The following is a 13288-nucleotide window of genomic DNA, read 5'->3' as shown; positions in this document are numbered from 1 at the left end:
CTAGCTTAAATTAATCTTTTCTGTCATGTTACTGTTGTCTAAAACCCTTTAAAAAACCTGGTGGGGGTTTAAGTAAAGCCTGGTGTCCCACCAGGCTTGTACTACACTGGGGGAAACACTACTTCCTGTTAATGAGATGGGGGGCATCAGAGTTTTTAAAAATAATGTTTTGAAATATCTTATTTTCTTCTTCTACATTGGGTTTAACTATTAGCTTGTCAGTCTTGTCGTGAACCAGTGTCTTTCTTCCCAGATGTTGATTGTAAAAGGTGGTCATTTCCATTCGGTACACTATTCAATGGTCCAGTGTAATCAGGTGGATTCTCACTGGGCAGGTGCCCAGTGAACTCAAACGCGTTATACTAGTGTGTCATGTTATAACGTGACACCATATTACTGCGACAACAGACCTGACACACTAGTATGATGCATTATGTCTCGTTTTGTCAAGCAGTGACGTTTTTTTGTCCTCCAATCAATGGACTGTTGTGTGACGCCTGAAACTCCACCCTAACCACACCGTACCATTGTTCTGTGGAGCTACAACTGAAGGGGGCCAGGAATGGTGAGGTACGGGTCGGTTCTGTGGGCCGCTTTCGCAATGGAAACATGCTAAACAGCATTCCCAACTGTACAGGCGCATGCCATACCACAAAGTGGAAAGAAAGCATATGTGGACTTTCACCACAGCACCCTGGTACTCTTAGCGTAAGATAAACTAGTATGGGCTAAAACCTGAACATAAAAAAATATAGCTGAAATACATTTCCGTCAAGTTTTGGAGTTTTATTTAATGTCTGTCACTGAGAAATAAAATAATCCATTACATTTTATGCTTTCCATTAGAGTGAAGGATGCGTTATTTAGGAGCCTGTGCGTAAATAAAGGTGACCCATGTGACATCCGCAGTCATGTCCAAAATGCCCTAAAGGACATAAAAACAGCAAATCAGACTTTCTTGAGATAAGCAAAGGTGTTCCCCAGGGTTCTGTTTTGGGTCCTGTTTTATTTATGTTTTTAATAAATTATTTAAACAAAGCCTTGCAAGCTAAATGTCATTTGTCTGTGAATGATGCAGTGGTCTGCCTATCAACGCCCATCACAGGTGATAGCAGATCGTCAGATTGTATTTTCATCATTAAAGGCTAAAAACTAATTTTAATGTTCAGGATTTTTACATCTAATGGTACAAAGATTGAAGGGTGTCACCTTACAAGGCTATGAAAATATGTATGCATGAACAAATACTTAGTAAAGAAACTAAAATTAAAATGTATTTATTTTGTAAATGTTTTATATTACATGCCAAAAAACAAACATGGCTGAAGCTACATTTCTACCTGTAGCAAGCTGTTTTCCCCATTTTTACTAACTTAATTTCAGCTTACATTCCACTCTATTTCAATACCTTCTTAACTTCAGCTCCAGACGTTACCATCTGTTCGTCTCCAGGTGGTTGCACTTGGATGTTTCATTTTGATTTTGGCAAAACTCAGTTTTCCCGCCATTCACCATTCACGTGGAATAATCCAACAAAACACTCTGTCAGCTAAAAGCTCTCGCATCCATTATTGATTTCAAGAGTATCATAAATAATGCGGCAAAGGAAGAATAATGTCATTGTTTTTTTTCTTGACAGATGACTTTCTTTGAATATCCTGTTTGATTGTTTATTATGTACTTTGAGAGAAGACTTGTACAGTTATGATTTGTATGGTTGCCACGTTTGGTCAGGTCTCTCTTGGAAATAATGATACTTTGGATATTGATGTCGGCCCGAATTTTCAGATCTATTTTGTAGTCCAGAAAAAGTATAAAGATGTGCAGGAGCGCCTGACAGTCATTAGAGTGACATTAGGTGAAAATGCTTTTGGGAACAATTTGATTCCAAACTACAAATATGTGCAACTGCACAAATTCCTTCATCATCTGTTTCCTGTTATAGTGGCAGGTCGTTTGAGTGTGTGGGTGTTTTTTTTTTTTTTTGTCCCATTTAAACAGACAGGTTTTTGGATTTACAGCTTGAGAAGTGGGAAGTTGAAAGTGAGCCGAATGTTATGTCAAATTAGTTTTCAACTCGGATGGGAATTCTTTAGTCCCGAATGTCGCGAACCTGCAACAGAGTACCTACGCAGGTGGAAAGTTCACCAGGAGAGACCTCAAGCGAGCGGACTCACCTCACTCACACTGACATCTGCTTTCTAGTTTAACTTTCGAAGGAGAAAGACAGTGTAATATTCTAAATATACTACATTCAAGATTTTGGGTCAATCGTTTGGCTCTCGGCGTTGTGACCCGCTTCCATCTAACTCTTGGTGAGCTAAATGGAAACGGCGACAGATGTGAAGCTAAATTACATCCAATTCCCATCACTCAGCCATTCCTGAGTGAGTTTGATCTCTGGCAGAACATTCGGTCCCAGAATTGATCTATCAGCCTAGTTTTGCGCCTCTATACGCTCTAGGAAAGTTGACTGGCAGAGAACGTGTGTAAATGCGCCTCATGGTCACAGAAACCTGCAGTAATGAAGTGATTACATCCTGACTGCCGGTGTTCCCTGTCTTAATTGTACGTGTGTTTAAGTGTGTGAACTGTGAGCAGATGGTATGTGCGTGTGTGCTTGGATGCGCCATCCAGGAAGGGTGGCTGAGAGGTCAATGGGGATCAAAAAGCTCCTGCAGTCAACCTGCTCAAACATACGAACACATTTCTTGGTCTAGTGGCTTTTTGTAGCTAATTGCTCCATGTTATGTTAAGGCTTCAGTCATGTCCTTAATGCAAGCCATCAAGTGTGTGGGCACTTATATTTTTTTTCAAAAGCTTAAAGCCTGTTCTCACCTGGCTTATTCACATAAAATTAGACACATTAACACCAGACATTAAAATCTATCCCGACTGATCAAATCTCCTTACCTGTTTTACATGCAAATAAACTGCTGTTATCAGCGTCTATTGATGATTCTGTAAAATGACAAATACATTACAGCTGTCAGCTGGGATTTTTTCCACAAAAAAAAAAAAAACAGCCAAACTTTCTTTACATATAGAGTGTTTGAAACTGTACATCATCTAACTCTGGAGGACGTGCAGAGCAGAGAGACAACCAGACTCTACTACTGGAGTAACGGCAGTAGCAGAGATAGTTACCAAAGCTTTTACTCAGAAATGAACATTTTGTTAATCATTTTACATATTTAAGGGACTCATGACCAGTTGAACATGTTGGCTTAAATATGTAGTAATTAACCTAAAGGTTGCTGGATGTGATACGTAAAAACTTATAACTACTTCAAAGATTGTTTTTCACCTAGAGAGATCACCATTTTTTCACCTGTGCAATGCTTGCCAGGTAGGTTATAACTTATAGAGGACTGGAGCTTATAAACTAAACCTGAGAGGTCAAGGCTGTGGAGGCTGATGAGGGCAAGCCACAGAAAAAAACCTTTGGATTCAGGCAAACATTTTATGTGTCTGAAAGTTTTTATGAGCTTTTATACATGAGATATCTGCTAAAACAAGCTAAGACGATCGGCTTGTGAGTTAATGTTCACTATATTTGCTAGAGCTAACACCATTAGCAGGAGCTAGCATGACATAAAAAAAATAGGAAGGTAATGAATGAATGTTTAAAGTGTCAAAGATCCACTTTGTTAGCTCTGTTGGCTAGAGCTAACACCATTAGCAGAAGCTACCGTGAAAACAAACAAAAAAGTGGAAGATAATGAATGGATGTTTAAAGTGGGAATGAAGCATTTAGTCTTTGTAACACACCATTCTAATATATTTGACTATAATTCTTACCGTAAGCAGCTTGAGTTGCCAGCTGGAGCTCTTGCAACGTACGCTGTCCTTTCCAGTTAGCATTTCCATGCAGTAGTTAGCAGCAGTAAACTCCAGCGTTTTCACCTGACTCTCTTCTCTTCATCCGTTTTCTCCTCCTCATTTTCATTTCCCCTTGTCAATTCTGCATTGGCTTGTAATTCAATGCAGTCTGGTTCAAACTTAAAGGGCTGAACGTTACTCATTATGCAAAATCACTGGTTTAGCTGGTCAAAGCTGGCTTTATAGCACCTAGCTTGCCATCTGGCAAGGATACATTGCAGTGTAAACAGCATATCGACGACCGTGTGACGATATTTCATTCAAATTTATAAGAACTATACAGGCTTCAGTACTTTTACAGCATTTTTCTTACATCTAAATTAAATGTTTCTCAAATAAAATAAGATGTCTCACGCAAAGCCTCTTTCTGGTTTCGCCAGCATTATCGAGATGTCTTTATCAGCAGAAAAAATTACAAGAATAGCCACATTTTGCACAAATTGTTAGGAGGAGGTGACATTCTTCAGAAAATTCCACAAATAGGTGAATTTTTCCAGACAGGAAGTGTTGTGACACTTTGATATTTGAGATCTTATGGATCATCTGTCACTCATTGAAATTGTTAGAAACAACAGAAACATGTATCCAAATAGATTTATTCATTGTTACTGCTGAACTCTGTAACTAAAGGAGAGATTTATCGGGTCTTCTGTTGAAAGATAGGAGTTAAGTCAACATTTTCTTTCTTAAATGGGGAAAAAATATCGGTTCACTTTAGCAGCACAGGATGGAGATACATGAAGGCAGACGGTTGTTCCACTCCTGCCTGTTTTCAGTGTTTAAACAACTGCCTGTAGCGCAAAGGGCGAGAAAATAATAAACAGAGAGAGAGAGAAATAGAAAGGTGAAGGAAAGAGCAAGAGGAGGGGAGAGTTTTGCGCTGTTTTCCGCTCCCTTTGCCAGGGTCAGGAAGAGTGACAAACGTACGGAGAGGCAAAAGAAGGCCAGAGAAATAAAAACACAACTTCATGTTGCTAGGATGCTTCTTCCCGTCATCTGTCTACAATTTAAGGGCTCAGACTCTCAAGTCACTGAACAGCAATTTTCCTTTTTGAAAAAAAAAAAATTCATCTGTACTCAAGACTTAGAGATATAAGTGAAGAACCCATTAAGAAAAGCACTGATCCTTCTTCCTCCCCCGTGAGAATAAAATTAGCCTATTTTCACCATGAGAATGAGAGCTGAGAATCAACAGACTGTGAATAATCTCCCTCAAGAACTCACAGTACCTTGCTTTACTCTCACCAACTGTTTCATATTTAGCATATGGATATTTCTGACCTTTTCTAGCGTACATACACACCAATGCTTAAGAGGGGCAGATAAAAAAGCAACCTCTGGGCTCTCAGGGACATTTGTATGTTCCCTGTTGACTCACTGAAAAAGAGCGATGTGTATAAAACACAGACACCTAAATAAAAGCTACCAAGTTTATTTAACACACACAGAAGTGTGTGTTAAGTTCAAATTATCGAAAAGGCAGCCAGGATTAGGACTTTGCTCAGCTTTTTGTTATGCTGTTGAGTCCATTACCATTAACCCTTTGAAAAACCCGTTCCTCCCCTCGCCTGTGGTGGCGCTGCACCAAGAACCACTGATACACATGGTTTTTTTTTTGGTCGTATTTTGCCAGAATGCCCTGCGCTGGCAGCATCACATGTGAGATCTTTAACAAGGAAAGACAAACTGGTCACAGTTGAACTTTAAGAATCGCAAATTTGCGATTAAGCTATCTCAAGCAATGAAGTGTGACTACTTGACTCCCAAGAGCGGAGATAAGGAAAAGCGTAGACATTAGCTTCTAAGCCAGTGCTAGGATGATTTCCTCTGTGCGTATCAATGCATGTTTAGGCATATTTGGTGTTTGAACTACTCAAATTCATGAGATATCTGCTGAAACAAGCTGACATGATGTAAGCTGCTGCTTACTATATTATCTAGAGCTAACACCATTAGCAGGAGCTAGTGTGACATTAAAAAAATGGAAGATAATGAATGGATGTTAAAAGTGGCAAACATCCCCTTCCATAGCTCTGTTAGCTGATGCTAACACCATAAGCCCATTAGCAGGAAGACCACTGTGCGTATTAATTCATGTTAAGGTATATTTGGTGTATGAACTACTAAAACAGGCGGTTGTAAGTGTTTTTAGACAGGGTCTAAAGTATTTGTGGATTTTAACTATTCAGGGGTTCAATATATGTGATATTTTGTGTTGGTCTCTCGCACAAAACCTCTTAAAATCCATTGAGATTTGTAGTTGTAACATGACAGAAATGTTCGATACCTATACAAATGATCAGGGCCTGTATGTTGAAAGGCATTTTACTTTTTACATTGTATTACTTCAAATTTAGTTTGCCTTAGGAGCTCACTGCCGTCCAGCAGTCAGGCAGGTCTAGTTAAGGACCCAGGAAACCAGCTCATCCTTACAGTCACCATGTGACCCAGAAAGCTCCAGCTCTTCACTCATTTTTAATCATGCGTGTCAGTGTGTGCAGGCTTCTCTGTGAAAGATGTTACCCATGTGTGGCTACACTCCTATGTGTGTGTGTGTGTGTGTATTGTAGTCTCCCAGCTGTTATTCTTGTTTAGACTTCTTGTACTGGAAGCCCCATTACGGTCCAAGCTGCTTATGTAGTCTGAAGGTACAAACGCTGAAATATTTATAACTAGAGACTCATTCTAGGCAACACTAACCCACATGCTTTTTTCAGAAATATTTTTAGTTGCTACTGTCATAAATAAGTAGCTTTGCTTAAAATTCCTGTTGTACTCTTCATCAACTCCGAGCAGCAGCTGTTTTTATGGATTCTGTTGAACTTTAGAAACTTGCAAAGACGGGGTCTGCTCATCTGATTTGGGCGTCCCCAAGAGGGCCCGTTTAGTTTAGGGGCCATAGGGGCGCACGCATAAATCGATGCCAATTTTCTTAATTTTTTGGAGAGCGGCGGAGTGATGGGTTGCTCAGTGGGTGGGGTGTGCTGTCCTGGGTTCAGTTTGTGGTCTTGGGTCATTCGTTGCATGTCTTCTCCCAATCTGTCTCATCCCTGTTTCCTGTCTGCCTGCTCTACAATAAAGGCCACTGGCAGCAACAGAATCTTTAAAAACATATTGTTATTTTTATTTGAGAGTTCTGCGATTAGCCAAACTTACATGGGAAACTGATCTTATCTACCTCCAGGAAGATCTACAAAAGGTCAACAATTTTCACCCCAATGTCGCCAACGTAGTTACTTTGTCGCTATACAACTCTGGAAAAAATTAAGAGACCACTTAAAATGATCAGTTTCTCTGATCTTACTTTGTATAAGTATATGTTTGAGTAAATTAAACATTGTTCTTTGATTCTATGTACTACTGACAGCGTGTCTCTGAAATTCAAAGCAAAAACGTATTTATTAGCAAAAAATCAGAAATGGTCAAAACAACTAAAACGATGCAGTGCTTTCAGACCACAAATAATGAAAATTCAAATTCATTTACAAACAGCAATACTAATGTTTTAACTCAGGCAGAGTTCAGAAATCAATATTTGGTGGAATAACCAGAAGGGTTCAGTGCAGTGGTGAATTTAAATTGATGATAGTCCAGAAACCTGCAAATCGGTGCAGCCCTAATTTGAAACACATCCTAGTGGACCGAAGACTCAATGTTAGGACTATATATTCTGGCTGGGGAAGACTTCCAGTATTCAGGCCGGAAAGCGTCTGCAACCTGTTAACTCCTATTCCTGTGATATCTATAGACTAATTTCTCCCAAATTACAACATGATTAAATGCCTATTATTAAATATTAACAACTGTATCAGTAAGCATCATTTATCTACCCGGAACAAAACCTCTAACCACTGAAACGCAGCTGGTAGCTGAAGGTTGACAGCCCTGTAAGACTGCCGTCTGGCTCAGTTACTGCTTCCTCGGTCTCCTCTGGTGAATCATGAACAGCTGCAGACTTTTTGCTTCTTTAGCTCTTTATCATGCAGCCATCAAGCTGACTGGTTAGAAATAAGACAGCAGCCGGGATTTAAGCCATAAGATGAACTATCTGGCTGAATCTGACAGCATCTCTACAGTAATTGTTACCTGATTAGTGGGGTAAGAGGCTGTTTTCACTCAACAAACTCATAAAAGATGCTGCGAATGTGCATTTTGGGATTGTGTGTGATGTAACACATAACCTGCAGGGTAATCTGCACTGAGCAGCAGATCATCAAAGGTTCGCTTGAAGGACTTTATGATTCCTATTGGGATTTGTGTGTAACTCGGACACCAGGGTCGTGGTAGATGACTGCTCATCCCGACGCTAGGCGGTCAAGAGGTCATGATCAGTGACTTGAAAACAGAGAAAAAACAAAGGCTGAAGTGTGTGTGTGTGTGGGTGTTTGTGTGTGTGTTTCTGATTTTATCTTCTTTGGTAAGGCACCAGTCATTGTGGGGGAAAAAAAGCTTCTCCAGACTCTGAACAGTTTCTTCTTGCCTTTTTCACAGCTTCTTCATCACACTCCAACATGGATGTGTGCATACGCAGCTGCATATCTCATACACACAGGATGCATTCTTGTGTGTGTGTGTGGGAGTGAACTGGTAATGTGACCTATAGAGAACCATTATGACCATTTTTACCAACAGTTGGAGTTTTTTTTGTGGAACATTTTTCTGATCTTCTTGTTTTTCCAAGCAGAATGTGCTTAAATAAGAAGGATTATTTGTTTATTAACACTGTGGCATACATTTAAATTGTCCCCAGTTGCCTTGGTTACCTTATACTGCTGTCTTAGCATTAGCTAGCATTCTGTCACATATTCGTCACCTCCCTGGATTTAAACTGTCACTGGTTGCCATGGTGACCTGCCATTCACTGGCTAACATTCTGTCAGCGTGTTAAAACTGTTTAATGAAAGAAAAAAAGTTTTCCTTCTCCAATTCTTCACTGCTCGGGTCCAGAGAAATTTCATCCGTCAGCAGGCTAACCACATCGTTAGGCACACATGGATAACAATGATTGTCAGCCATTTTTTTTAATTAAACCAACTGTGATTTGTTTGTACTTCTGTTCTTCAGTCCACCTGAAATGTAGAACAGATGAGTTGCTCTGTGGAATAAAGGGAGATTAATCACAGTCATCAGTGACGCCACAGAGAATGAGTGACATCACTGGTCCACTAGAAGCCTGTTGTGTGTGGGTGTGTATCCTGTATTTGATGCATTGTGGGGATTATTTTCCTGGCACATATTACATTGTGGGGACTCACTGCTCCCAAAGAAGAAATGCTGCTTTTGGGTTTGGGGTAAGGTTTAGGACCAAGGTGTGAATTGAGTTCTGGTTAGAGTTAGGGTGAATGGAAGTCAATGGAAAGTCCCCGCAAAGACAGCAAGACAAACGGGTGTGTGTGTGTAAGTGTGAGTGAATCCCTGCATTGAGCAGCCAGAAATAGTCTGTAAGGAAATCAATGTTCCTCTGCCAGTGGCGCTGGGAGCTGTCTCCTCAACAATAGAGGGACTGTCCTGTTTCCTGCACCCCAGAGGGAGAGGGTGCGGGTGTGTGTGTGTGTGTGTGTGTGTGTGTGTGTGTGTGAGGGGGGGTGTAGAAAAAGAGAGAAAACAAAATGAGGGTGAGTTCAGGCATATCTGTGCTGTACCCAGGTTCTACCTCGTCAGCTAATGGCAAATATAAAAAAAGGTTAGCGGATGAAAAATAATGAGGGTGAAGTTAGCGTCGCGCTAGGTTAGCTTGGAACACCTGTATTATGAATCACTGGAGGAGCTAGTAGGCAACGGCATTCATATGAAGCCGTCTAATTGGTCTTGTAAGGGACGGAGGACGACCTCCTCACCTATATTTTTTTCTTTATCATTGCTCTTACTGTTATTATTATCATTCAGCTTATTTCAGTTTGTATATTAAGCGCCAATTCACAACAAATGTCACCGTAAGGCACTCAGAACCAAGAGATCTAGTTTACATACACTTAGACTTGCATTAACTCAGTCATATAAACAAATTTGTTCCAGTTGCAGTAAAATGCAGTCAAGTTCAGTTTGTTATGCTGATTAATAAAAAGTTTTCCATCTAAGTAAAGCCCTGTGATTTCAGCAATTATGAGATGTTGATGTGAAGGCGACTTAAGTTGCAAAAATAAAATAATTCAGACTTGACTTAGACGTGGTAAGAAACCTGCAGAACCTGGAACAGTGTGAGCAGCCATCTGCCCAAATCAGCTGGAGCTTTTAAAAAGACGGATCCACCGATCCACAATAAATAAGCAGGTCAGGAAGTGAAGGAGGCGACTTGAGGTCACAGGATAAACTCGACCTCAAAGGATTTTATTCAAAGTTCACGTGACAAAACTGGCGCATAATTGTGACTGAATTCAAAACCTTACATGCTTTCAAACATGTTTTGCGGTGGTTGATTCTCGCAGCGGGAAAGAGAGCTGAGAATCAGCAGACTGAATAATCTCCCTTATGAACTCACAGTATCTAGTTTTACGCTCACCAACTCTTTCATATTTGGCATTTGGATTTTATTATTTTTTTAACAGTGCATTGGTGAACAAACAGCATCGTGAAAACAAGAGAAAAAGGCAGAAAATTCAGGATTCAAAAATCTGGCCTTGAAAGCTAGCAGAAGTCCTGACTGCAGTTTGGCACAAGCCGTGTTGTGAAGCATGGTGGTGGCAGCATCATTTCAACACACAATCTCATTTTTTTGTGAATTATTTTCCTTGCTACAGACAGTAAATGGATCTCTTGCATTTTGTGGGTCTAGAAAATGGTGTCTAGTTTATGTCCAGAGACAACTATGTGAACTTTATTCAAAAACCCTTGCCACAAACAGAGTCTTTTTGCCCCCCAATGTCACAGATAGTTGAATGGGTTTTGGTAAGATACTGGATCTCTGTCTTGTGAAGTGTTTCTGCGAGAAGGAACCCAGAAGAACCAGAACCTACATGAGACCCTGATCCATCTTTGGACCCCTGGATGGACCCCCGTTGATGTAAAGTAGCCCGTTCTTCACCCGGTGTGTTTCTGCAGATCTTTTGTAATGAACGACAGTTTTACGACAAGTACCTGCTACCAGGCTGGCCAGTATTTACATCAAGTGATTAAAACGTTCTTTTTTTCTTTTTTTTTAAACTCGGTTTAGCCTGAAAGATAATTAAATTAAAGTTTTGCAGTTCGGTAGCCGTCTGCAGTAATACACTTAAGCTGCTTTGTACATTGTGGAATCAGCAGAAGTGAAAATGGGAGAGCGTGCTGAATGTCTGCAGCAGTGACTTTCTGCCTGGCGAAGACGTGTGAAAGGCTGTGAAATGAAACGGGGTGGCATTGCATCACTCTGAAAATATCAGAAAGGAAATCCAGCTCTTTGGGATTGAATTAATGACAGATGGAGCGATTATTAGCCCCACTGCTGTTCGTAATTTCTAACAGGATGGCTCTTAGCCTCCAGAGTTCTGGTTTCACGGTCAGGGAAGAAGGTTCACTCTGTGGCCAAATGCTTTCAACATGATCCTGCTGTAAAGACTCCATGGCAAACAATTTTCAGTTGACTGGCAGAGTCCACCACAATTTTAGTTTTTGATTAAATTCCCTGGTATTGGTAACATGCTGACGGTGCAACGGACTCTACCAAACGTTTCTAGCGTCCCGTTAGCATTAGGTTGTAATGAAGCCAAGTTCAAAGTGCTTTACATTGTAAAAAAAACTAAAATACAGTGGCCAATTATGAAACAAGCAATAAACATTACATTTTGTCAAATGCTATCATGAAAATCATCAGTTCACATCAAATATGTTGGCCAAAGTTCAGTTTACAGCTAATCACAGGGAAATCTGAACAGGTGGGCTTTAAGCTTTGGTTGAAGAGAACTCAGGGTTTCGACAGTTTTGCAGTTTTCTAAAGTGCATAGAAACACTTTGTATTAGGAATTGGAAGAAATTGAATAATATTTTCACATAGACTGGGTAGTATTTGTCTGAAAGCAAAACATCTTAAAATGAACTAAATAAATGTAAAGATGAGATTTTTTTTTTTTCTTTTTGTCTTATTTTGTGATACTGATGTGATCAGATTTCTTGTCTTGTCGTTATGAATAACAATAAACAACTTTCTGTCCATCATAGTCCTCGCATACTTAATGCCTGTGCAATGTATGAGTTTTTTTTCAATATATAATAAAAAATTAAAGGTTGATCAATGTTCCAATTGCTATTAATCAAAGGCAACCTTGATTATGTGGGTTTTAGCCTGAATATAAAGGAGGTCAGTATTTTTGACAGTTGTCCAGTTTTCTGGAAGTTTGTTCCAGATTTGTGGTGCTTAGAAGCTGAATGCTGCTTCTCCATGTTTGGTTCTGGTTCCGTGGATGCAGAGCAAAAAAACAAACAAAAAAAATATATATATATATATTTTTTTTTCCTTCCATCATTCTGGCATTTAGTATAAATAAATAATACAAATTGTGTTCATTCTGGCGCATCTAAAAGAAGAAAAGTTGATTCCCATTTCCCTTGTGTTTCAGAGCTCCTCGGCTCCACGAAGAAGGTGAACGTGAACTTTCAGGATATCGATGGGTAAGTCAGCGGCTCAGTTTTAGTTTGAATCTAACTTCTTATTCCACCAGAAGCATTTTTTATATAAAAGATTAATGTAATTTTATCCGCATGTTTCTTTGCCGTACAGATCAAAAACAGCGTTTTGCTTAACATCTGTGATAAACATTTCCAGTCCACGTTGTTCATTTCCTCTTTGCGACTGTATCCTGCATCCGTGCGGTAGACAATCATAATCCTCTTAATCTGTTGACTGAAACAACACAAAGTCAAATTCTAATCTGTCATTTATATCATCTGCAGTGAGCAGATGAAAACATTGAGCCGCTTCTTTCATTGAGACTTCCATTTTAATCACTTTAATTGGTCATTTCTTTCCAAACCGCTTGCACAGAATTAATTGCGAGTTGATGACCAGATGTTTGCGACGTTCTGATGGTGCGGCGCAGAAATAGTAAACCCATTTTGCTTCCCTGATGGATCCGCTTGCAGCTTCGTTCTTAATGTGCGGATGCTGTTAATGAGTCTCCACCAGCTCATTCAGTTAAGGTTCAATTCCCCCTCCTGCTAATTATCTGGAGAGTCTAAGTGAACGAACTAAAACAGAAAGAGAGAGGATGGATATTTGTTACTCTTTAGTCTGCTACAGTTACACGGCGTGCGCACACGTCAAGTATATCAGAGGGTCTTCAGGAGCGCAGATGTTTAGGCACCAAGTGGTTAAAATCGCTTCAGGAAGTTAAACATCCCATTTTCTCTCTGTTTTGTACTTTAACTGATGGGAGTGTGAAACAGAAAACTCTTGCTCAGATTTAGGTGTTTTGTATGAGTTAGCCTGGCGCTAGCT

General features: G+C 39.9%; 1 protein-coding gene across 6 annotated transcripts in view; it reads left to right on the top strand.

Moving 5' to 3' along the window:
• The window catches only part of caskin1 (CASK interacting protein 1), a 105872-nt gene that overhangs the window by 46929 nt on the left and 45655 nt on the right, over positions 1 to 13288 (top strand). For all 6 annotated transcript variants that reach the window (XM_023349241.1, XM_023349245.1, XM_023349243.1 and 3 more), the window contains exon 2: positions 12411 to 12462. In XM_023349241.1, coding sequence (XP_023205009.1) covers positions 12411 to 12462 — 52 coding nt within the window. The remainder of the gene's footprint in view (positions 1 to 12410; positions 12463 to 13288) is intronic.

This window comes from Xiphophorus maculatus, chromosome 16 (genome assembly GCF_002775205.1).
Source record: "Xiphophorus maculatus strain JP 163 A chromosome 16, X_maculatus-5.0-male, whole genome shotgun sequence".
In the NCBI taxonomy this organism is placed as follows: domain Eukaryota; kingdom Metazoa; phylum Chordata; class Actinopteri; order Cyprinodontiformes; family Poeciliidae; genus Xiphophorus; species Xiphophorus maculatus.
Note: the sequence above shows the minus strand (reverse complement) of the source record. Positions and strands in the feature narration are given on the sequence as shown.